At 54.8% G+C, this 26,050-nt stretch overlaps 1 protein-coding gene across 1 annotated transcript; it reads left to right on the top strand.

The window, feature by feature from the left end:
- Positions 1–12,598: 12,598 nt before the first annotated feature.
- On the top strand, positions 12,599–24,204 carry SLC22A12 (solute carrier family 22 member 12). Its single transcript, XM_007993774.3, has 10 exons — positions 12,599–13,336; positions 14,158–14,261; positions 14,793–14,947; positions 15,023–15,191; positions 20,036–20,159; positions 20,327–20,442; positions 21,190–21,404; positions 21,885–21,993; positions 22,251–22,454; positions 23,006–24,204. The coding sequence occupies exons 1-10, from the start codon at positions 12,935–12,937 to the stop codon at positions 23,067–23,069; spliced, it is 1,662 nt and encodes a 553-aa protein (XP_007991965.2). The 5' UTR covers positions 12,599–12,934; the 3' UTR covers positions 23,070–24,204.
- The last annotated feature ends 1,846 nt before the right edge of the window (positions 24,205–26,050 follow it).

Here is a 26,050-nt window from a genome sequence, read left to right as displayed (position 1 = left end):
AGATCCCTCCAGGATAGAGACACAGGAAGGGCCGCAAGCCCCCATGGCGGAGGACGACTCTAGCAGGGACACAAAGTAAGCAGGAACACAGAGCCCCACATCTTCCTCAGCCCCAAACCCTCCTGCGCTTTGCTCAAAAGCATGAATGGGGAGTGGGCCGATTGTATTTAGTTCCCGAAGGTCCAGTGCCCCTGACATCTGTCATACGGGTGTTCTTTTTAGAAAAAAATAAGAGGTCTTTGTTAAAACTCTAAGCACACATTAGCCACAGGTGAAAATGAACATCTCACCCCAGGTTTTCAGCAGACTCATGATACTGTGTACAGTTTGGTGCCTTGTCTTTCTTTTTTTTCTTTCTTTCTTTTTTTGAGATAGAGTTTCACTCTTGTTGCCCAGGCTGGAGTGCAATGGTGCTATCTTGGCTCACTGCAACCTCTGCCTCCTGGGTTCAAGCGATTCTCCTGCCTCAGCCTCCCGAGTAGCTGGGATTACAGACATGCGTCACCACACCCAGCTAATTTTGTATCTTTAGTAGAGACGGGGTTTCTCCATGTTGGTCAGGCTGGTCTCGAACTCCCAACCTCAGGTGATCCACCTATCTTGGCCTCCCTAAGCGCTGGGATTACAGGCACCTGGCCCTGGTGCCTTGTCTTTCAAATGATATCTCTGCCTGCCCGATCTAACCCTGGGGTGACCTGGCTCCCCATGGGTCCTTCTCAAGTTCAGCCTCTGGGAGCTTCCACGTGTTTCCCACAGTCTTCCTTGTCAAAAATCAATCACAATAACAACAGCAATACGAATGAGGCATTCACTGCGCTCCAGGGACTATTCCAGGTGATTTGTAGAAACTTGTTTGGTCTTCTCAAGAGCTGGATGAAATCAGAATTACCAGCACCACCATTTTACAGAGGAGGAAATGGAGGCGCAAAGGGGTTAAGAATTTTCCCAAGGCCACACAGCCTGGGTAGAGCAGAGATTCAAATCCAGGCAGCCTGAACCCAGAGTCTGTGCACGTAACCATTGGGCCTCACTGCTTCTCATTTACCGGGGAGTCTGCGGGGTCTGTTGAATCCCTGGCCAGCACTGGCTGCTCTGAGCTCACTCTGTGTGGCTCCTGCATCCACAGAAGCAGGAAAGAAGGCTCCTGCTAGCACAGTGTGTTTGCACACGGCCGGCCAAATCCCACACTGTTTTCCGATGAGATGAGAGGAATTTTGCCAAAATCCACATCATGCCTTCCCCTGCCCTCCCCGCAGCTAGACTTGTCCTTGCATCCACTTAAAATTGCTCCTCTGAACAATAGGCTGCAACTCACAAAGTCAAAAAGAGACAGCTCTCTACTAGAAGACCAGCATTCTTGAGACTGCAGCTTAACCAGCATGAAACTTCTCCAATAAAGATGCAGCAATCATAAGGTAGAGGCCAAGAATCATGGGAGCCCACAGGAAGGGGGGCCCTGGGCACAGGCTCCGGAGGAATGACTCAGAGGGCAGCATTTGTACCCAGCCTTGTTAAAATGTGCCAGCCAGAAAATGCTGGCTATGGGCAAGACCCTCCAAAAACACAGAACAGTGCAAAGTTCAACCTGTTTGAGCAGCTCCCATTTTGACGAGCCTGGTTCCGATGTCTGGTTAACATCTCTGTGTTGAATTTTAACATAAAACATCTTTTTGACACAACAAGAAGAGCGAAGTCCCTTTGGAGCAGGAAGGCCAGGCTCACAGGTGCCGCCAGGCACATGAAAGGGCAGGGCAGCTGAGCCATGCTGAGCCTCCTCGGCCTACTTAGGCAGATTTGCTCAATGGGCCAGAGGAACCCCTCAGGCGGAGGATCCAGGGGGGTTGGAGAGAAGGGGTCTGCTTAGTGTGGGGCCTGCAGTTAGAGCCGTGCCAGCTCGCGCCAGGGGCCAATTAAAGTCACGAGTGTGCTCCCCCCAGCCCTGGCCACCTGCCTGAGCTGGTGCCGAGCCAGCAGCCCATGGCTGCCTCCCCACAATACGGCCTCCGTGTGGGCAGCGGGACACACAGGTGGCCAACCATCGCCTGCTCCCAGGGGTCAGCAGCCTTCAGGCCAGAGGAAAATGTATTTTTATTCAAGCGATGTCTGTGAATGCTCTAGAAGGGTGCAGGGAGGGAGGGACGGGCTGTTGAGTGAGTGCTGTTGAGGAGGGGGCAGGGGCCACATGTGTGAAGCAGAGGTGGAAATGGCTGTTCCCGGGGTGAAAGCCCATGGGGAGGCTGTCCTTCTGGGAAAACCTCTTGCTGGGCTTTGGGGTACACAAGGGCAAAGCTAGAACCTAGTCCAGAGAGAGAGGAGGCCAAACTGGAGGGTGGGAAGTGTGGGAGCTCTTCCTGGGCTCCAAGGGCACTAAGACAGGATTGATTTGAGTCTCCCTCTAGGACTCCCTCACCACCACTCTCCCTTACCTCTCCATCACCAGCAGCACCACCATCTCAATCACCACCATCAACATCTCAATCACCACCATCACCGTCTCAATCATCATCACCACCACCACCACCATCACCACCTCAATCACCACCATCACCACCTCAATCACCACCATCACCACCTCAATCATCATCATCACCACCATCACCATCACCACCTCAATCACCACCATCATCATCTCAATCATCATCACCACCACCATCACCATCATCACCTCAATAACCACCATCATCATCTCAATCATCATCACCACCACCATCAGCATCACCACCACCATCATCATCTCAGTCAACACCATCTTAATCATCATCATCACCATCTCAATTATCACCATCTCAATCATCACCATACCATCACCATCTCAATCACCACCACCATCATCTTAATCATCATCATCACCACCTCAATTATCTCAATCATCACCATCACCATTTCAATCATCAGCATCACCACCATCTCAATCACCACCACCACCACCATCTCAATCACCACCACCACCACCATCTCAATCACCACCACCACCATCTCAATCACCACCACCACCACCATCTCAATCACCACCACCACCACCATCTCAATCACCACCACCACCACCACCATCTCAATCACCACCACCACCATCTCAATCACCACCACCACCACCATCTCAATCACCACCACCACCACCACCATCTCAATCACCACCACCACCACCACCATCTCAATCACCACCACCACCATCTCAATCACCACCACCACCACCATCTCAATCACCACCACCACCACCACCACCATCTCAATCACCACCACCACCATCTCAATCACCACCACCACCACCATCTCAATCACCACCACCACCACCACCATCTCAATCACCACCACCACCATCTCAATCACCACCACCACCACCATCTCAATCACCACCACCACCACCATCTCAATCACCACCACCACCACCACCATCTCAATCACCACCATCATCACCATCTCAGTCACCACCACCACCATCAGCAGCGCTACCATCATTGTCATTCCTGTCATCACCATCATCATCACCGTCATAAGCACTGGGGCATTTCCCAGTTGTTCTGTGGGGAATTTCAAATTGAGCCTGTGGCCACGTTTGGGGCACATTTGGTAGTAACAAGGAGCAAAGCCACTGCCATTTTTCAGAAAGGCAGTGGCCCAGGCTGTTCCAAACAGAAGTTTGGAGCAAGCAATGCCCAGGAGAGCAGACCTTCAAAGGCTTTGGAGGAGCTGGCACTCCCGAGCCTCACATGGGTTGGGGGCCCTCATTATCCTCATGTAGACACTCCAGAAGCTGGAGAAGGACCCTCGGAGAACCAGGACATCTTGCCCTAAAGACCACCTCACAGAGTGGAGAGCACGATGCCCTTTCCACAGATGAGGAAATCAAGGCCCAGAAGACCTGGATTTAAACTGAGACTGTGAAGATGGCCACCCCTCTCTGCAGCCCTGACTGGGCCCTACCCTGTGCCAGTCCTGTGCTGGGCACTGTTAGAGGCACGATGACTTGGGCCTGGCACTTAGAAAACCTGCAGCCCGGCCGGGCGCGGTGGCTCACGCCTGTAATCCCAGCACTTTGGGAGGCCAAGACGGGTGGATCACGAGGTCAGGAGATTGAGACCATCCTGGCTAACACGGTGAAACCCCGTCTCTACTAAAAATACAAAAAACTAGCCGGGCGAGGTGGCGGGTGCCTGTAGTCCCAGCTACTCGGGAGGCTGAGGCAGGAGAATGGTGTGAACCCGGGAGGCGGAGCTTGCAGTGAGCTGAGATCCGGCCACTGCACTCCAGCCTGGGCGACAGAGCCAGACTCCGTCTCAAAAAAAAAAAAAAAAAAGAAAACCTGTAGCCCATCACCTCACTCAAAGCACCTCCAGGTGGTGGGCACTGTTCTGGAGGGCCTCAGGGATAGGGAAGTGAGGAGAGAGGAATGGGCCTGGACAGGCGGAGACAGTGGCCACAGCATTCAGGTGGAAGAAGCAGCAATGGAGCAAAGACAGGAGCGCAGGACCTCTTCAGAAGAGAGTTGGTGCCTGTGTGGGCAAGGCTGGGGCCACGTGATGGAAGCAGCCAAAGGGAGAAAAGAGGGTTCCCGTGGCCTCGGCCTCCTCTCCAAGGCCCTAGGGGGTTATCTCAGACTCTGAGCAAGGGGTGACAAGCTGAATGCTCGCAGATCCTCCAAGGGGTCCACACAGAGCTTCTCCCAGGAGCACCCTTCTACCTCCAAGAACCCAGCCCACAGAAACAAGGGCTGGGAGAAGAGCAGAGGCTCTGATTCTGCAGTAATAGTTTCCAAGCCCCAGGCAACCTCGAGGAGCACAGAGCCCTGTTAAGCCCTGAGCAAGCCCAGCCGGCTTTGGCTGCTGCCTCCTTCAGCCGCCCGCCTGGATTTGGCCAGCCCTGCTGAGTCACGGACAGTAAGCTCTCCTGCCTGCCCTTTCTCCTGCCTGGCCTGGGACCAGAGGCAGCTGCTGTCACCACAGGACATTGGGGGCTGGGAGGAATCACAAAAAACCTGCTGCACCAACCAGCCAGAAAGATGCCCACCGCACAACCCTAGGTCCAAAAAAAAAAAAAAAAAAAGAATACGCTGACAAACCACTTGCCTGTGCCCATTTTGAGAAAATCTGCCATCTTGCCAGTAACAAGGCGGGCCCGGGACAGGGTTGAAGCCTCACGGCCACGGGATCTCCCTTCATTGATTTTGCTCCCATTGCCTCCACTCTCTGTTCCTTGACCCTTCCCCCGGCAAAAATCTTATCCTCCACCCGCCACTCACCCCTGTGGCCTAGGGCTCATCACTAGACCAGTAGCTGCCCGAGTTCCAGCTCTCCACCTGGGCTCCCCTCCAGACCTGGACTGTAACAGTCCTTCCACACTGTGTGCTCTAAGACTTGGCGCCCCTTCTCCTGCACTGTCCCGGTGGCCTTGAGTCCCTTTAGCCGCTAGCTCAGGACTCCTCCGGGGAACATCTTACAGCCACTCCCTTGCACATGCGCACCGTGCAGCGGCCCCATCTCTCTCCTCTTTTGCTGCCTGGCCAGGTTCCTCCATGCCCAAACCTAACTCTGTCCACACCACTCCTGCACCCCACAGAGAAGGCAAAGTCTCATCACAGACTCCCAAGGGGTACCAGCAGCAACCGTCCCTCCCTGGTCTGTCAGCTCTCCTGCCTCTCTCTCTTCAAATTTGCAATACCTCCCGAAGCTCAACTGCCTACCTTGCTTCTTATTTCACCGGCCCCTGTTGTCCTCCCAACGCAGAGCTTTGTTTGTGTCCACACGATCACCCTCACCTCCTGCAGCTGGCAATGAACTCCTGGGGCCACTGTGCTCTGGGTTCCGTCCCCCCTCACAATATCAAGGACTCTGCTCAGATATCCCTCCTGCCAACAACATCAAGGCTTCCCTTTCTAACATGTGATCCATCAGCACACAAGCGAGTTGTAATGACCCCCCTGCTTGAAAACAAAGCTTCAATAACACAATTGGGTGAGCTCCCACAGCAGAGATGGCCAACTGCCCACAGCACCCATGCTTCCCCATCCAGTGTTGAGATGTGGCCTGGAAGCAGCAGTCTAGCCAGGAACTGTGTCCCTCCCCATCTTCTGCCTTGTCACCAGTTCTCAGCAGTGGGGTGTGAACGGAATAAATGTGGGTCACTTCTGGGCTAAGATGGTTAAAATGCACGTGAATGTGGGCCGGGCGCAGTGGCTCACACCTGTAATCCCAGCACGTTGGGAGGTTGATGGGGGCAGATCACCTGAGGTCAGGAGTTTGAGACCAGCCTGGCCAACCTCGTCTCTACTAAAAATACAAAAATTAGCCAGGCGTGGTGGTGCACACCTGTAATCTCAGCTACTCCAGAGGCTGAGGCAGGAAAATCGCTTGAACCTGGGAGGCGGAGGTTGCAGTGAGCCGAGATTGCTCACTGGTGACAGAGTGCAACTCCATCTCAAAAAAATACAAATAAAAAAAATTTTTTAAATGCAGGTGGATGCTTTATCCTCTCTTCCTCTCTGTGGCTGGATGCACGTGAGCACCGCCAGCGTGGACGCCAAGCACAGAGCTGCAAGACAGGGAGAGCCTGCATTTCCAGACACCTCTTGGAGAAGAGCTGCTCACAGTCAGCAACAGCCATTTGGGACTTTAAACTATCAATAAATAAACTTCTATTGTGTTTGAGCTGTTATACATTTCGAGATTGGCTTGCTACAGCAGCCAGCGTTACTCTAATTAATGCAAACCACATCCCCATTTTCCTGCTTCTCCTTAGAGTGAAACTCCATAGGTGAGCTGCCTGTGTTCACCGACTTCACTTCCCTGCCTCCAGCACTCTCACGGTCCTGTGCCTCTCTGCACTTCACCTCACCCCTCAACAGTAAACCCTCCAGCCAGGGCCCTCAGAAGTCCATGCTGCCAAATCCAGGGGCTAATTCTAGATCTTATCCCACTCCACCTCTCAGCAGGCTGTGACTTGTTTGTTTGTTTGTTTTTGAGATGGAGTTTCACTCTTGTTGCCCAGGCTGGAGTGCAATGGTGTGACCTTGGCTCACTGCAACCTCTGCCTCCTAGATCCAAGCAATTCTCCTGCCTCAGCCTCCCGAGTAGCTGGGATTACAGGTATGCGCCACCATGCCTGACTAATTTTTTGTATTTTTAGTAGAAGTTTCACCATGTTGGCCAGGCGGGTCTTGAACTTCTGACCTCAGACAATTCACCTGCCTCGGCCTCCCAAAGTGCTGGGATTACAGGCGTGAGCCACTGCACCCACCCAAGGATATGACATTGCTGATTGACTCTATCAGATACTTTTTACTCTGGCTTCCGGGACATCCTGCTGTCCTGGTTTCCAGGACTCACTGTTTTTGCCTTCACAGCTCTTTTGCTGGGTCATCCTCTTCCTGACCTCTCAAAATCAGAGACCAAAGGCTCCATCACAAATGTCATCTCTTTGCTATGAAAAGTTGCACCCTACGTGAGCTTATCCAGTCCTGTGACTTAAAATGCCTTTTATCCCCTAATTATTCCCAAGTCACTCCATGATGCCATCACCTGGATGGCTAATAGATGTGTCAATCTCATCACAAAAAAAGATTCATTTTTCCCTCACACTTGTTTCTCCCCGAGTGTTCTGCTTCTCCGTAAATGGCCCACCATCCACCCACCACCCACCTGATCATCAGTTTATCCTTTTTCTTCACCCTCGGCCCTATATTTAATCAAAGCAAAGCAATATGCCCCAAATCCAAGCATTTCTCTCCGCCTGCCCTAATCCCCTAGCACTGACCCTCATTGCTCACATGATACACCCCAACAGCCTCCTGGGGGAACCCCTTCTTCTATATTTGTCCCATTTTCAGTCTATTCTCCGGGGGGATTTGTAAAAACATGAGTCAGATCATGCCATCATGCCACTCCTCTCCTCAAAACCCTATAAGGATCTGTATGTTTTGGCCCCATAACTGCTCTACTTTTCCCACTCACTTATCCCCAACCACACGGGCCTCCTTCCTACTTCTTGAGCATAAAATCACATGCCCACCCCAGGGTATTTGCATATACTCTTCCCTCTGCCTGCAATATTCTTTCCCCAGTCAACTGTGTGTCTTGTCCCTCATCTACTTGAGTCTCTTTCCATGCCACCTCCACAGAGAAGTCTTCCCCGACTGCCCCACCCAAAGTGGCAACATGATCCTTACTCTCTGCCTCTTGTGCTGTCTTGCTCTGTCCACGGCATGATCACTACTTGTCATTACATTATATTCATTTATTTCTTGATGTGTTTCCCCTCTCTTACTGGCATGTCTTTCTACATATCAGTGAGAACAGGGAATTATCTTGTTTGTTCACCGCTGCATCCCTGTGCCTAGAGCAGTGTCTGGTGCATTACCAACACTCAGCTCAACAAATGAATATTGATATTAACAAGAAAGACATTCTTTTTTTTTTTTTTTTTTTTTGTCAGACACAGTCTCACTCTGTCGCCCAGGCTGGAGTGCAGTGGTGTGATCTTGGCTCCACTGCCACCTCCACCTCATGGATACGAGCAATTCTCCTGCCTCAGCAACCCTGGTAGCTGGGATTACAGGTGCGTGCCACCACGCTTGGCTAATTTTTATATTTTTACTAGAGGCAGGGTTTCCCCATGTTGGCCAGGCTGGTATCAAACTCCTGACCTCAAGTGATCCACCCACCTCGGCCTCCCAAAGTGCTGACATTACAGGCATGAGCCACCACGCCTGGCCCAAGAGAAACACTCTTAATATCCACTAAGAGATCAAGGAAATTATTCCACCCATGAAACAAGAAGTGGAAACTAGGAAACAAGAAGGGGCAGTTATAGGAAGAACCAAACAGGGATTCTGAAATGGAAATTACACATTCTGAAATTAAAATGCTGGTGATTTGGGGTTGGGTGTGGTGGCTCATGCCTATAATCCCAGTACTTTGGGAGGCTGAGGCAGGTGGATCACTTGAGGCCAGGAGTTCAAGACCAGCTTGGCCAACATGGTGAAACCCTATCTCTATTAAAAACACAAAAATTAGTCGGGCATGGTGGCACATGCCTGTAGACCCAGCTACTCAGGAGGCTGAGGCATGAGAATTGCTTGAGTCTGGGAGGTGGAGAGATTGCAGTGGGCCGAGATGGCGCCACTGCACTCCAGCCTGGGGAACAGAGCAAGACTCTGACTCAATTAAAAAAAAAAAAAAAAAAGTGGAGAAAGCTGAATGAGAAGCACTTTTTTGGAAGAGCTCAGCTTTGGCCACACTAAGTGTGAGATATTTATTAAGCACCTAAGATTAGGCAGTTGGATCAAAATTTAGCATTCCAAGAAGAGGTACAGGCTAAAGATGTGAATGGACCAGATGATAGAGAAGATAGAGAGGACCAAGGAGTGAGCTCAGTGGCCTCCAATGTTAACAGTGTGGGGAGAAGAGGAAAACCCAGCCAAGAAGACTGAGAACTGGTGAGTCCTGGAGGCCCAGGGAAGAAAGTATCCTCAGGTGGAGATCAGAGACAGATGGCTCGAGTAAGATGAGGACTGAAAATGTCATTGCATCTAGCAGCATGGAGGTCACTGGTGACAGCAGAGTGATAGGGGCAAAGCCTTGACGGGAATGAATCCAAAAAAACAAAACAATGGGAAGAGAGAAACTGGAAATGAATGTCAATAATACTTTCATAGAATTTTGTTGTAAATAGAAGCAAAGGCGGGGTGGTAGCTTAAGAAGAAAGAGGGGCTTAAATGGAAGGGGACTTTTTGGAAGACTACAGAAAAAATGGCATATTTGTTCATTGCTGGAAATTATCCAGTAGAGGGAAAGACAAATGCCAAAGAGAGATGTGAACAGGCAAAGGGGCTCTAGGCACACAGTGAGGGGCTGGCATGGATGAGAGAGAGACCAAACTGGGTGGAGGGAAGGCAGAATGTGGGCGCACCAAGGCAGGTGAGCTGGTGAGAGAATTAGATTGTTGGCTTCTGATGGCTTCTATTGTTTTAGTGAAATAAGAAGAAAGGTCATCTATTGAGAGAGAGGATGGAAGAGAAGGTGGTAGTTTTGAAGAGGGAAAGTGGTATCAAATAACCCCTGGTTTGTGTGTTCAAATATAAGGATAACAGAAATAAAACATAACTGACAGACCAAGACAGAAGTATATAACAAGAAAACTTAATTTATTCAGTAGAAATTAGGAACAAGGAAACCAAGATTTAAAGGGAAAGTGTGGTAAACGAGAAAACATATAGTAAGTCCAAACATTTCAATAATTACAATAAATATGAACAGGTTAAAATTGCTAATTAAAAGGCAAAGGTTTTTCTTTTGGATTTTACAAAAGGAAATGTAAAGCTTATTTGGCAGCTCAGGCTGATGAAGCTAAACCTATCAGTTACAAAAACAAAGTATGGACATATTTACACCAAACTGTAAACAACAGTGTAACTCACTGGTTGATGAGTATATGAGTGATCTGTATTTTCATTACACTTTTCAATATGTTCTGAATTTTTAAGGAAGTGTGTAAATTATTTCATAATTAGAAAAAAAAGGAAGTTTTTTAAAAAATCGTCCATGCACTTCAGCAAGTCTTCATGGAGCCTTTATTTGTTGTCCAAATCAGTTCCAAAGAGGCTCTAAAGAAGGGTCCCAGACTACCAGGAGCTCGCTGGAAATAAGACCAACTGGACCATAACGGAAGAATGCAGGACATGGCTGTGTGCCATGGCTCATGCCACTTTGGGAGGCCGAAGTGGGCAGATCACCTGAGGTCAGGAGTTCGAGAAGAATGCAGGACAATGTAAAGATGGGATTCCACTGACAACTCTGAGCCCTGGGTGTAGGCAGGAATAAGCAAAGAGAGCCCACTGGGGGAGGCAGTAGGCTCCAGTTGGACTGTGCCCATTCCACACAGTATGTGGCCTAAGGGTGAGCCTGGAGACAGCATTCCAGGCTGGAGGTCCAACATAAGCAAGGGTGGGAACTGAGCAAGCATGTACAGGGCGCGTGGTGGAAGCAGTGGATGAGTCAAGGTGCAGAGTCCAGGGAGGCAAAGAAATTGGCTTGGTAAGCCACGTGGCGGGGCAGTGGGAAGAGTGAGTAAAGCAAAAAGAAGCAGATGGGAGGGGCATTTATGCCTCAAATGGAGAGTTTTGTGCCCAAAGCACATAACAGCAAACACCTGGGTTGCCATCACTGCTGCACTGCACATATACGCATGCACACACATACACACATGCACTTGTGCAAACACATGTGCACACATACACAGGCATGTGCACACAGCCACATACATATACACTTCTTTTTTTTTTTTTTTTTTTTTGAGATAGAGTCTTGCTTTGTTGCCCAGGCTAGAGTGCAATGGTGCAATCTCAGCTTGCTGCAAACTCCACCTCCCGGGTTCAAGAGATTCTCCTGCCTCAGCCTTCCAAGTAACTGGAATTATAGCTGTACACCATGCTCAGCTAACTTTTGTATTTTTAGTAGAGATGGGTTTTTGCCATGTTGGCCAAGCTGGTCTTGAACTCCTGATCTCAAGTGATCTGCCCACCTAGGCCTCCCAAAGTGCTGGGATTACAGGCATGAGCTACCACACCCGGCCACACACACACACTTTTTAACTGCTTTGTGTTTTCTGGCCCTTTCACCTAGAGAATTAGCTATCAAGACCAAGGGGGTTCTCTTGGCTTCGGTCCAGACTTTCCTGAACCCCACACCCTGCACTGGCACACACTGCTGCCCGCCCCCCTGCCCTGGTAAGGCACCACTAGCTATTGTCGACTGGGAGCCCCTTGACTTTTAAGCAGGATTTGACCCAAGGGTTTGCAGTGCAGGGTGGATCCAGGGACAGGAGTTGAGGCAGAAAGACAAGGGCAAGGACAGCTGTGGAGTTGGGGAGGTGGGAGAGAGACATCCTTAGGAGGCAAAACTAGCCAGGCTTGGCCTGTTGTGAGTTTGGGAGGCAGAGAGCAGGAGGCATGAACCAAGATGCTGGGTTCCAGGCCAGGGACCGTGACATGGGAGGCCATAGCTGAGGCGGGGCTCTGCAGGAGGCGTAGATTTGGGGAGGGGACAGAGATCTCAGGGAGGCATTGGGCACACCGAACTTGGGGAGTCGGTGGGGTGTCTGTTGATGCTGGGAAGCTCCACCGAGGGCTCAGGACAGGGTAACAGCAAACGGGGAACAGGATGCCAACCACAGCAGGTGAGTGGAGGCAGGAGCCACGGGTGGGGCCATGGGCAAGGCCAGGCCGCATAGCCTGGGAGGCGCAGGGGCTGGGCAGCTGCCAGTGACCCAAGCCCACACAGAGACCTGCACAGCTGCCCCAGCCCCAAGTTAGGGGGATCTGCGGGCCCGCCTTCTTTTGGCTCAGCCACCCTGGGAGGTAGGCACTCAGGGGCACCGAAGGGGGCAGGCAGCCCTGGCATCCCACAGCCGCCAGGAGGAGAACTTAGGCCTTCCCAAGACCTGGCAAAGAGCGAGCTGGCCCTGGCCCCCGAGCGGAGGAGGCTGCATCTCCCTCATGTCTGCACCTCCCTCAACGCGGGTTAAACTTTGACCAAGGAAATGATTGCTAAACTCGATTCCGTAAGTGTCACCAGTCACACTTTAATTCCAGTCTAGAATTAAAGTCTTCAGTCTCCACATTTCCTACTTTCCAAATTCAGCTTTTCCGGGAGGTCTGGAGCAGCTGCCTCTCTGGGGAGATGCTGGAGGTCTCGGAATCACCTTACGCAGCCTCAGGGTCTGGTTGGAGCCACTCCAAGTGACACCAGCAGGCAGATGACCAGAGAGCCTGAGCCCCCAGCCCCAAGTCTGTGAAGCCAGCAGCCACTGACATGCTCCCAGCCGCCGGGCTGGAGAAGCCACTGTGGGCAACACCGTGGAGGAAACAGGCCTGTTGCCCTGGCCCCTTTGCCTTGGGCCAGCCCTTGTGAAGTGGGCCCTCTTCTGGGCCCCTTGAGTAGGTTCCATGGCATTTTCTGAACTCCTGGACCTCGTGGGTGGCCTGGGCAAGTTTCAGGTTCTCCAGACAGTGGCTCTGATGGTCTCCATCATGTGGCTGAGTACCCAGAGCATGCTGGAGAACTTCTCGGCCGCTGTGCCCAGCCACCGCTGCTGGGCACCCCTCCTGGACAACAGCACGGCCCAGGCCGGCGTCCCAGGGGGCCTGACTCCCGAGGCCCTCCTGGCTGTCTCCATCCCACCGGGCCCCAACCAGGGGCCCCACCAATGCCGCCGCTTCCGCCAGCCACAGTGGCAGATCTTGGACCCCAATGCCACAGCCACCAGCTGGAGCGAGGCCGACACAGAGCCTTGTGTGGACGGCTGGGTCTATGACCGCAGCATCTTCACCTCCACCATCGTGGCCAAGGTAGGGCCTCCCTCAGAGCCACTCGAGTCCTGCCACCTTGGAGGTCAGAGTCATGGATCACGGTGGCTCAGACTCAAAGGTCCAGTCCTGGGAGGAACCCACCTCCTCAGGCCCTGCTCACTCTTGAGCCGCTTAGCCCCTTGTCAGCCACACACAGGGGAGTGGGCAGCAGGTATCAGTCTACAGATGGAGCCAGCCCAGGCTCTTGGAGGTGCAGGGGGCACCTGGGCGGGCACCTCTAAATGCTGGCACCTGGACACTCACTGGCCTCACCCAGTCTCGGCCCTGCTGACCCATCAGCTGTGACTCCAGGCAACGTAGCCACAGGGGGACTCAGTGACCATTCACTGGATTCCCCAAGACCAAAGCACACAGGGTAAGGGACCACCCCAGGCTGCCTCCCAGATGGGGCGCCAGGCAAGGCCAAGCAAGCAGAGAGGGGCAGCTCGTCCCAACAAGCGGGAAGAACCTCTTTACAAAGAACAGGAGGGACGCAGCCTCCGGGAGAGCGGCCAGGGTGTCAGTTTGGGTGGCTGCTTCCAAGTGGACAGACAGGAGACGGGGCAGATGTGGCTAGAAACCCATTGGGCAATAGGGAGCCAGGGAGGAGTTTAGGCAAAGGGTGGCAGGATATACTCCTCGGAAGACCAAACTGTGCCTGTGGGTGCCCTCACTGTTCCACAGGGTCTTGCTCTAAAGCCCTAGAGGTCACCAGGCCACCCACCCCACTCAGCTCCCTGGGGGCCCTCCCATACAGTTCCTCTGCCCCTCCGCACGGGCTCTCCCAGCCTCCTGAGCTCCTTCTCCTCCTCTCCCCTCAGTGGAACCTGGTGTGTGACTCTCATGCCCTGAAGCCCATGGCCCAGTCCATCTACCTGGCTGGGATTCTGGTGGGAGCTGCTGCATGCGGCCCTGCCTCAGACAGGTGAGTACCCCCAGTCCAGGAAGGTCCCAGTTCCCCTCACGACCCCGCTCTCCTAGGCCCCTGGCCGACTGGCCCCAAACCAGCCTCAACAAACCAAGTCTAGACGCCCTCCTTGTTGGAGGTGGGTCTCGGACCAGCCACCCTGCAGCTGTGCCATGTAGGGAGGTCTGGAACCTTCTCTGAGCCTCAAGTTTACCAACTTTACTCTGGGGGTTGTAGAGGGTTGCTACTCCCCAGCAAACATTCACTGCTAAAACTGGCTTGGCCACACGCCTGCCTTCAGCTGCGACCTGAGTGCTCCTGGTGACCGGAGCCCATTCCCTTTGGCTCCAGTCTCGGGACTCTCTTTGTGCTCCAGAGTCTTGCTCCAGAGTCTTCCATGGGTGGAGAATGCAGGTTTCACCCAGGTGCCGCTTCAGTGTCCGCCTCAGCTCAGCGGCCAAGCAGAGGGTGGGCTCTCTGTGGTCCAGATCCCCGTGGCCAGTGCCATGGCCAGTCACAGACCCTGCCTCTTCCTGGTTTGTGCCGCAGGTTCGGGCGCAGGCTGGTGCTAACCTGGAGCTACCTTCAGATGGCTGTAATGGGCACGGCAGCTGCCTTCGCCCCCACCTTCCCCGTGTACTGCCTGTTCCGCTTCCTGTTGGCCTTTGCTGTAGCAGGTGTCATGATGAACACGGGCACTCTCTGTAGGTCTCTGACCTGGCGCCATGCAGGGGGGCTCCATGCAGGCTCCAGGGCTGAACCACTCGGTCTCCTTGCAGTGATGGAGTGGACGGCGGCGCAGGCCCGACCCTTGGTGATGACCCTGAACTCTCTGGGCTTCAGCTTCGGCCATGGCCTGACGGCCGCAGCGGCCTACGGTGTGCGGGACTGGACACTGCTGCAGCTGGTGGTCTCGGTCCCCTTCTTCCTCTGCTTTTTGTACTCATGGTGGGTGCTGTGCTCCACTTCCCTCCTCAGAGGAGATCCTGCCCACTCTCCCCCCGGGGGAATGGGAGACTCTCCTATCCCTGGGGGCTGGGGAGTGCTGGAGGGTGCTAGAGGCCAGGGGTGCACGGGCTGGAGGAAAGCCAGGAGCCTGGCAGAGTGGACCATCCACAAGCCCAAGACACCCACTTCAACCAGGGCTTTGGTCCCCAGGGCGCCTCCCCTGCTCCTCCCAAGTGCTCCTTCTCCTACTCATTCTTCTCCTTTCCTCCCTCCTTCTCCTCATCTCTTGGCCTGTTCCCCTCTCCTGTCTCTGCCTGCCTTGGCATCTGTGCTGCCAGGCCCATCTTCTGAGCCCCTCTTCTGTGCCAGGCATGGCAGCACTGAACTAGGCTAGGGGAGCGGGTGGAAAGATACGACACATGCCCGCACATACAGCACACAGCTGCAGTCTGCCTCATGGGTTGACAGAATCAATGTATGTGTCTGTCCGCTAGAGAACAGGGACCAGGACCCACTCATCAGAAGGGACTCCACAGTCCCCAAAGAGAGCCGGCATGTGTAGGAAGTTAGGAAATGTCAGCACTGCCCTTAAACAAATCAGGCTTGGCCCTTGCCAAGCACCTGGCACATAGTAGGCGCTAAATAAATATTTGTTGAATGGATGAATTGTTAGGTAAGTAGAAATAGGTAGGTAGGTAGGTAGGCAGGTAGGTAGAGACAGATCAATAAATGGGATGATGGATGTGTGGATTAGACGAGTGGATGGGTGAGTTGGTGTATAGATGGATTGGATTGTATAGATGAATTGAATCAATGGTTGAATGAATGGATAGAAGGATGGATGGATGGATGGTTGGAATAGAAGGATGGATGGATGGTTGGAATGGATGAATGGATGGATGGATGGATGGATGGTTGGATGGATGGATGGAATGGATGGATGGATGGATGGATGGATGGATGGATGGATGGAATGGAATGGGTGGGTGGATGGATGGATGGTTGGATGGATGGATGGATGGATGGATGGAATGGATGGATGGATGGATGGATGGATGGAATGGAATGGGTGGGTGGATGGATGGATGGTTGGATGGATGGATGGATGGATGGAATGGATGGATGGTTGGATGGATGGATGGATGGATGGATGGATGGATGGTTGGATGGATGGATGGAATGGATGGATGGATGGATAGTTGGAATGGATGGATGGATGGATGGATGGATGGATGGATGGATGGATGATGGATGGAATGGGTGGGTGGATGGATGGATGGTTGAATGGATGGATGGATGGATGGATGGATGGATGGATGGAATGGAATGGGTGGGTGGATGGATGGATGGTTGAATGGATGGATGGATGGATGGATGGATGGATGGATGGAATGGATGGATGGATGGTTGGATGGATGGATGGATGGATGGATGGATGGATGGATGGTTGGATGGATGGATGGAATGGATGGATAGATGGATAGTTGGGATGGATGGATGGATGGATGGATGGATGGATGGAATGGAATGGGTGGGTGGATGGATGGATGGTTGGATGGATGGATGGATGGATGGATGGATGGATGGATGGATGGAATGGGTGGGTGGATGAATGGATGGATGGATGGATGGATGGATGGATGGATGGATGGATGGAATGGAATGGGTGGGTGGATGGATGGATGGTTGGATGGATGGATGGATGGAATGGATGGATGGATGGTTGGATGGATGGATGGATGTATGGATGGATGGATGGATGGTTGGATGGATGGATGGAATGGATGGATGGATGGATAGTTGGAATGGATGGATGGATGGATGGATGGATGGATGGATGGAATGGAATGGGTGGGTGGATGGATGGATGGTTGAATGGATGGATGGATGGATGGATGGATGGAATGGAATGGGTGGGTGGATGGATGGATGGTTGAATGGATGGATGGATGGATGGATGGATGGATGGATGGATGGAATGGATGGATGGATGGTTGGATGGATGGATGGATGGATGGATGGATGGATGGTTGGATGGATGGATGGAATGGATGGATAGATGGATAGTTGGGATGGATGGATGGATGGATGGATGGATGGATGGATGGATGGAATGGAATGGGTGGGTGGATGGATGGATGGTTGGATGGATGGATGGATGGATGGATGGATGGATGGATGGATGGAATGGGTGGGTGGATGAATGGATGGATGGATGGATGGATGGATGGATGGAATGGAATGGGTGGGTGGATGGATGGATGGTTGGATGGATGGATGGATGGAATGGATGGATGGATGGTTGGATGGATGGATGGATGTATGGATGGATGGATGGATGGTTGGATGGATGGATGGAATGGATGGATGGATGGATAGTTGGAATGGATGGATGGATGGATGGATGGAATGGAATGGGTGGGTGGATGGATGGATGGTTGAATGGATGGATGGATGGATGGATGGATGGATGGATGGATGGATGGATGGAATGGGTGGGTGGATGGATGGATGGTTGAATGGATGGATGGATGGATGGATGGATGGATGGATGGATGGATGATGGATGGAATGGATGGATGGATGGTTGGATGGATGGATGGATGGATGGTTGGATGGATGGATGGAATGGATGGATAGATGGATAGTTGGAATGGATGGATGGATGGATGGATGGATGGATGGATGGATGGATGGAATGGAATGGGTGGGTGGATGGATGGATGGATGGATGGATGGATGGATGGTTGAATGGATGGATAGGTGGATGAATTGGATGAACTGGATGGATGAATGGATAGATGGATGGACGGAGGCCATTTGAGGGCAGGGCTGAGCCTGGATCATTCATACACGGGCCCTGCACTTAGTAGTTGTTTGGCCATTGGGACCACCGCAGAAAGGAGCACAGCAGAGGGCCCAGTGGTGAGCAGATGCCCACACCCACACTAGGAAGAAGGTTGACTCCACAAATCTCTCCCACCCAACAGTTTGGAGTGGAGTAACAATTTGCAGCCACTCCTCAGAGCAGGAGACAATTACATCTCATACAGTGACTCCACAAGGAGGCAATTGTGTCCAACCGCCTTCTGGGATGGCAGCTTGACTCCCAACACCAAAAGGGTAGAGAGTGGAAGGCAAAGGTCAGCAATACAAATTCCAAGGCACCCCTCCTGCTTCTCATGCTGATGCAGGGCCACAGAGCTGCACCCCCCTTTCCTTGGTAGACATGCTCCCACAGGGCTGAAGAAGTGCCCATTAATTCATTCATTAATTCATTCATTCAACAAATGACTACTGAGCACCTACCAGATGCCAGGCGCTGGCTGACACCAGCTATGAGCAGACATGGGGTCTCTGCCCATGTGGAACTCACAGGGAATCCCAAACATCATGGCCTCACAAACTGTGCCTAAGGCTTGACGACAAGCTGGGGTGTGGACATCTGAAAATGGGACCCCGCTTTCTCCCTCCCAGTCACTTCCAACACATTCCAGTCAGCTTTCTCCCTCTTCTCCACCCAAACTGCCCTTCCCAGGGTCACCCACAATGATCCGGCCACCATCACTTGTGGCCCCTGCTGTGTGGCGGGCACGGTCTGCACTCTCTCCCTCAGGCAGCCTCACCCCTGCCTGCAGCCCCAGCTCCCTCCAAATGCTGCAGACTCCAAATCTCCACTCGGTCCTGCCTCCCCCACTGACCTCCAGCTTCACGCCTCCAACTGCCTGTGTGATGGCTCCATTACAGGTGTCTCATCTCCACAAACATCTCCTTAGACCTCTCCTCCTCAAGGCTTCCCCAGAGTGGGGAGCAGCCCCTGAACTCACCAGATGCTGAGTCACAGTGACCATGATGCCTCTCTCTCCCTCACCATCTCCCCACCAAGTCCACGGGGTCACCAGGCTTCATCAGCTCTACCTCTAATATGCATCTGGAATCTCTACTTTTCTCCTCTGTTCTGCAAATACCTAAGGAGCTCAGGGCCCCAGTGGGTGTAGGCAGGTGGCCCCCACCCGGCTGCTCACAGGGGACAACATGTCTGGCTGGAGGACCTGCAGGAGCCAAGGCCTAGAGGCAGGCCTTGTGTAGAGTGGTAGCATGGCAGGCGCTCAGCAGGTGGGGCAGGATGCTGTGGCGTAAGTTCAGTTTGACGCTGAGAGTAGTGGGAGCCAGGTCAGTGTAAAGGGCTGAGTCCTGCCACAGGGAGGGGAGGGGCTGGGCTCATGAGGCTGAGGTAGCAGAGACTCAGGTGCAAGGGGTGCTATGTGGGAATCGGCTGACTGAGTGCGGCCAGAGGGCACTGGTGCTGTTGGGGACCCTGCTCCCAGCCTGAGTCCCAGGGTGGCTGTTAAACTGTTTGCAGGAGGAAGATGCAGCCATGGGGTGGACAGGAAGGCCATGTGGTATGGGAGGTGCCAGGACAGGGGTGGACCCCAGCGGCCTTGGAGATAGCCAAGGTCCTGGCAGCGGCCAGGACCCAGTGGTCCTGTAGCCCTAGGGGCCCTGACTGCAACCAGGCCAGGTTCCTAGTGAGGTAGGGGAAAGGCTGTGGGGTCCAGAGGGAGGCAGGAAGGGTTCAACGGAGTCGTCCCTCCCTCCATCCCAGCAGCCAGCCCCAGGATAAGAACTGCATACCCCCAACCGCAACTCCTAGGAGGGAGAAAGGAAGCAGGAGTTCTGCTGGGGAAGGAGGGTGCCCAAGAGGGCATGGCTGCCCTTCAGGGTCCTCAGCCACCCTGAGCCTTGGGCCTGGAGCAGTGGGTACAGGGGAGCAGTCTGAGGCTGGCGCAGGCCAGGCCCTGGGGGCCACAGACAATGACCCCTCCCATGCCCCTCCACTTAAGGTGGCTGGCAGAGTCAGCACGATGGCTCCTTACCACGGGCAGGCTGGACCGGGGCCTGCGCGAGCTGTGGAGGGTGGCTGCCATCAACGGAAATGGGGCGGTGCGGGACACCCTGACCCCTGAGGTAAGGCTGGATCCTCCTCAAACCTGGACCCTCAGACCCTCTCCCTGGCCCTGCATAGGGCACCCTGGGAGACCCACCAAGGACCTCAGCTCCCTGAGAAGAAGGTCTCAGAGAGGAGGAGGCACCTGGAGCCCCCAGTGCCAACAGCACCCACCCCGTCTCCACAGGTCTTGCTTTCAGCCATGAGGGAGGAACTGAGCATGGACCAGGCTCCCGCCAGCCTGGGCACACTGCTCCGCACGCCCGGACTGCGCTTCCGGACCTGTATCTCCATGTTGTGCTGGTAGACGCCCTTCCCCCAACCCCACCTCCACAGAGGAACCTGGAATCGGGGCTCTCGCTGGCACATGGCCCTGGCCTCTGCTGGCTCTGCTTGGTCCCGCTGGCCTGCAGCACAGACACCTTCCCCTCTGTCAGTCACTCCCGACAGGAGACAACCCAGGCCGGGTGGGCTCACTGAGGGGCTTTAATAAGGGGCAAGGCAGATAGAAAAGATGCGGTAGGCCGGATCCCTAACAAAGCTCCTGGGAGGGCTGGGAGTCAGGCAGGACGATGGGGTGATCCAGGCAACAGCATGGGCAGCAAGCGCCCCTGCCTGGTGTGGAGGGGCTGGGGAGGGCAGAGCGGGCTTATCAGAGCCCGGGACCCACGGCCATCCAGCAAAGACCAAGACCACCAAGGCCAAGGAGGCAAGGCCTGTTTAGTGGCAGCTGGAGCCACGGAAGGAACACAGTCACTCCCAGACAAAGCCCCCACGCAGAGAGGGAGGCAGAAATCCCCCGCTCTCCCCCTCCTCCAGCCTTTCACCAGCGCCTCCCATCAGCCAAACCCAAAGGAAAGCCATGTTGGCAAATGGACCTGGGAAACAGTCTAGAGACTGGCCCCAGCCCACAGAGCTGCAGCTGAAGGGCCAGAACACTGACCTAAGAGCAGCGCGCCCCCACCCTGACCGCCCCCGCCCATTGTTCCCATCCTGCCCACCGCCCTCCCACCCCCACCCCCACCCTGACTCCCCTGACCCCCACCCCAGGTTCGCCTTTGGCTTCACCTTCTTCGGCCTGGCCCTGGACCTGCAGGCCCTGGGCAGCAACATCTTCCTGCTCCAGATGTTCATTGGTGTCGTGGACATCCCGGCCAAGATGGGCGCCCTGCTGCTGCTGAGCCGCCTGGGCCGCCGCCCCACGCAGGCTGCATCCCTGTTGCTGGCAGGGCTCTGCATTCTGGCCAACACGCTGGTGCCCCATGGTGAGGGGGCAAAGCTGTACACCAGAGGCTTCCCTACCTCGGGGGTGTCGGGTTGGGAACAGAGACCTCGGCCCCTCCTTGGAGGTGCTGGACTAGAGCAGGTACCCTGTTAGGAAGGAGGCCGCTGGAGCCGTCTAGGGACAGACGGCAGTGTCTGCGCTGAGCCAACGAGAACGGTGAAGGAGTGGCAGGGGTGGCACCAGGGAAAAGTGTGGAGTTAAAATGAGAACTGAGCGATGGGTTGCAGGGGGAGGGAAACGGGGGTCAAGAGGACTCCAGGGCTGGCTCCGGATGTCTGAGTGGGGAGCAGATTGCAGGTGTGGCCATGAGGCCACTCAGGACAGGACCTCCAGATGGAGATGACTCCCCCAAGCATTTACAAAGAGGCCTGCAGCTCAAGGATAAGCCCCCTGGGCTGAAGGGAGCCCCCATCTGATCTTGGGCCCCCACCAAGCTCACTAATCCCATCTCTACCCACAGAAATGGGGGCTGTGCGCTCAGCCCTGGCCGTGCTGGGGCTGGGCGGGGTGGGGGCCGCCTTCACCTGCATCACCATCTACAGCAGCGAGCTCTTCCCCACCGTGCTCAGGTGAGGCTGGGCCTGGGCTCCAGGAGAGGGGAGCCCTGGGCTGAGCTGCAGAGCAACCCCAGGCAGGAGTGGCTTCTCCCAGACCTAGGTGTTCATGTCATGCATCGCCCTCTTGCATGATCCTGGGGCTGCTCAGGTGCGTCCCAAGCCCAGCCTGACCCCCTGGGCCTCCCTGGGCCAAGTGGGCCTGGCCCGGGTACGGGATCAAGGATGTGGGCAGGCAGACCAGGCGCTGACAGGTGCAACTGCATTGGTAGGATGACCGCAGTGGGCTTGGGCCAGATGGCGGCCCGTGGAGGAGCCATCCTGGGGCCTCTGGTCCGGCTGCTGGGTGTCCATGGCCCCTGGCTGCCCTTGCTGGTATACGGGACGGTGCCGGTGCTGAGTGGCCTGGCTGCACTGCTTCTGCCCGAGACCCAGAGCCTGCCGCTGCCCGACACCATCCAAGATGTGCAGAACCAGTGAGTGGACCCAGCCTTGGGACCAGCCCTCCCTCCCACCAGAGAACCCCAGCACAGGGCAGCCTGCTCACCCATCCTCATCACTGGACGGAGGGGGAAGCAGAGGCCCAGACAGATAGGATTTGCCCAGGGTCACACAGTACATCTCTGGGAGAGTGGCAACCCAGGGCTCGGTCTCCAGCTGGCAGTGCTTTGACCCACGGCTTTGTCCTCTGCCCTTTACTCCACCATTCGAGGCACAAATGGCCAAGCTCCCCCAGGTCCACCCTGAGAGAGGCCAAAGGGAGAAGAGTGGATAGTCCTTTGTGAGAGGGAGATCCAGCTTTTGTTGGGGGACCTCACAGGCCCCAGATTCTACCTCTAAAGCCCTAGATGACTGACAGGGCAGTCACTGCACACGCACTCCCCACCCATCACATGCTTGGGAGCTCAGTTCTGGGCCCCTGAGAGCAGGGTGGTGGCATTCCCTGGAGTCCTTGGGATGGATACAGGTCAAAGGTCAGGGGCCACTCTGCACCCCCAAGACACACTCCCGTGTGTTTCCTGAACAGGGCAGTAAAGAAGGCGACACATGGCACACTGGGGAACTCTGTCCTGAAATCCACACAATTTTAGCCTCCTGGGGAGCCTGCGATGGGACAGTCGGAAGAAGAGCCTTCTTCTGTCCTCTGGAGAAGGCAGGAGGAAAGCAAAGTCCATTTCCAGAGGCCCAGAGGCTGTCCTCTGAGGTCCCCACTCTCCCTCAGGGCTGCCCCTCCAGCTGAGCCCTGCCCCTCTCACAGTCCAAAGGGCCCCCCTTCAATACTGAAGGGGCAAAGAACAGTTTGATTTGCAGAAGGTGGCCCAGTGCACCACCACCCTGCCCTGCCCTCATGGCTTCAGAGAGCAGAGGGGTCAGCCCAGGGGAACGAGCTGGCCTTGCCAACCCTCTGCTTGCCTCCCCTCACTGCCACTTGTTCCCCCACACCCATCCACCTGCCCAGAGCTCAGAGGTAACCACCATCCAAGGTCAAGACCTCTCCTGGCTCCGCACAAGCAATAGAGTCTCAGCCCCACAGCTTTACCCAGAAGCCCTTGTTAGCCTGACCCCTGGCCCCTCTCCATGTCCCTCCAGACCTCAGCCACCTGCCTGCCACATCCTCTGCCTGCAGTCCCCTTCCCACCCTTATCCCTGACAGACTCCACTTAACCCCCAAACCCAGACCCCCTTCCAGGGCTCCAGGGCCAGCCTGAGATGCCCGTGAAACTTCTACCCACAGTTACAGCCACAAGCCTGCCTTCTCCCACCCTGCCAGCCTATGAGTTCCCAGAGGGTTGGGGTGGTCCCATGACCCCATGTCCCAGCTCCCACACAGCGCTGGGCCAGTGGGGCATTGGTGCGAGGGATTGAATAAAGGAAAAAATGAATGGCTGCCCCTCACTGACTCCAGTGATGACCCCCCAGGGTCCTCCCAGGTCGGGGGAAGGAGGAAAGTTCTGGGGCCTCCTTGCTGAGATGGGCCTTTTCCAGGCCAGCTTTCCTGCCCCAGGTGCCAGGCCAGAGTGGCTGCTATTTCCAGCCCCTATTGTGGGCCCGGTGCTGTGCTGGACCCCTCAAAGCATCATCTCACTTCACTTTTTCCTGAACCCTGTAGGGCAAACGTTGCCCCATTTTACAGATGAAAAAAACTCGAGGCTTGAAGAACCCGATTGCCCATGACACTCAGTTAGGTGGGGGCAGTATCAGGATTCAAACCCGTCAGTAGGCCTCCAGAGCCCCACTCTGGCCACAAACACCCGCAGTCTCTCCCAACCCAGCCTCACCATCTGAGTGTCCGGTAACTCTCCTGGAGGCAGCGGCAAGGCCAGGGGCCCACAGTGTTCACAGGCATGGCTCGCGGGGAAACGCAGTGCAGCGCACACAGAGGTCTGGGTGCACGCAGAAGCCATTTCCTGCCCAGCCGGGTCCCGGTCAGCCCACCCAGTCACCTGAGCCACCCTGGGGCCATGCTCAGATGGTCTCTGGGTCCACCTGTGCCTGCCTTGCTACTTCCAGGCACCTTGACCGAGGGCTGTGCCCCACCCCCCCACACACACACATTAGCCATGTGTGCACACGTGTGCCCACGTGCACATGCACACGCATGGAATGGGAAAACAGAAAGCAACTCTTTGCCCCCACAGGAAGGGGGTCACTTCTTGGCCTGGTCTTGTCAGCTGCAGCCCCTGGGCCTCTGGGGGGCCGTGTCCTCTGGCCATCTACCTAGGGTCACACCTCAGTAAAGAACCCTGGGCAGGAATCCCATTTGTGAAGATGCCTGAATACAAAGTCATCTCAGCCTGCCCTGGACTTGTTGTCTTTTGTCTATCTGCTGCCCAGCTGAGGCCCGGTGCCCTTTCTAACCCTTGAACAGCATTCTTGGGACCTTAGGGTATCTAGAAGTTTCTAGAAGGCAGAACCCAGGGCTGGTGGGAGATGTCCTCTCCTGTCTTCTGGGATATCCCTCCAGCTCACCAAGGGGGTCTGGGCTACCCCTCTGCCCGCATCCTGAGTGGCCTTGCTCCTGGTCCTTCCAGGTAGTCACGACCTTCTAGGACCCAAGGCCTGTCTGCTTCCAACATAAGTCATCCCTCGATTAACTCAAGAGGCCCTGAAAGCTGGGAAGGCCCAGGGCCCTGTTCCTCTGGCGAGTGAGCAGCCTTGCCGTGGCCAAGTGGGTGTCGGCGAAGGGAGAAGGGCCCCGCTCAGCAGCAGCCGCAAGCCCACCCGAATGGCAAGCCTATGCTTGGGACACACTCTGTTCTGATGCCCACCACGGGGGCTCCAACCTCAGAGCCTGTGGGGCACCCTGCTATGGAGGAGCCAAGGGAAAGAAGAACCCATAACTACCCTTGTCAGTCTCATCCCCATGGCGGTGGAGGCCTCAGGCAGCAGGGATGAGGAAAGTGGCTCAGGACTCACTTTGTTCATTTTCATGCCTCCAGCCAAGCCCATAGCTCACCCAGGAGGATGTGTGGGAAGAGGTAGCACCAAGCCCCATGGGCTCCAGATCTGCCTTCAAGAGGGGGAGTTCTATCCAGAAGCGCTGGGCACTGACTGGGCTGGTGTTCCCTCTCCTGGGGGCTTGCTTGATGAGGCCAAGTCTGTGAACTTCTTCCCCAAATCCCTGTCCTTAAGAGGCCTGAGGAGAAATTTCCTGATACATCCCTGTGAGGACCACCCGCCAAGGAGCCAGGATGCCTGGAATCTCAAGCACCATCAAGCCCTGGACACTGGGCCTGTCTGGGACACTCCTGGGGCCACTGCCAGGCCAGCCAGACCCTGAGGAGCTCAGCTCAGGCCCAGATGCTAAGTTCAACCTCAGAGGCATAAGAAGATAAACTGGGAATCAGGTGACTATCTCTTACAGATGGGTAAACTGAGTCAATGACTGAGTCTGTCCTCTTATAACCAAGACCTTGAGCTACCTTATGCAGAGAGAAAGACCAAGTCCCACAGTCATATGGCAACCAGGAGGACTGGGGTCCATCCTTCCAACTCCTGGACTGCCCCTGTTCCTCCTCCCCTACCCTGATACACTGTCCCCTATCCTGTTTAGGGTCGTTCGAGAAATTTC

This window comes from Chlorocebus sabaeus, chromosome 1 (assembly GCF_047675955.1).
Source record: "Chlorocebus sabaeus isolate Y175 chromosome 1, mChlSab1.0.hap1, whole genome shotgun sequence".
In the NCBI taxonomy this organism is placed as follows: Eukaryota; Metazoa; Chordata; class Mammalia; order Primates; family Cercopithecidae; genus Chlorocebus; species Chlorocebus sabaeus.
This window is presented reverse-complemented; position numbering and strand designations above follow the sequence as displayed.

What these genes read in the sequence shown, in the direction of transcription:
- SLC22A12 (XM_007993774.3), top strand. Translation starts at nt 12,935, where the DNA reads ATGGCATTTTCTGAACTCCTGGACCTCGTGGGTGGCCTGGGCAAGTTT. An exon ending in CAACACGCTGGTGCCCCATG is followed by an intron (nt 21,405 to 21,884) that starts GTGAGGGGGCAA and finishes CTCTACCCACAG; the next exon opens with AAATGGGGGCTGTGCGCTCA. An exon ending in ATCCAAGATGTGCAGAACCA is followed by an intron (nt 22,455 to 23,005) that starts GTGAGTGGACCC and finishes TTTCCTGAACAG; the next exon opens with GGCAGTAAAGAAGGCGACAC.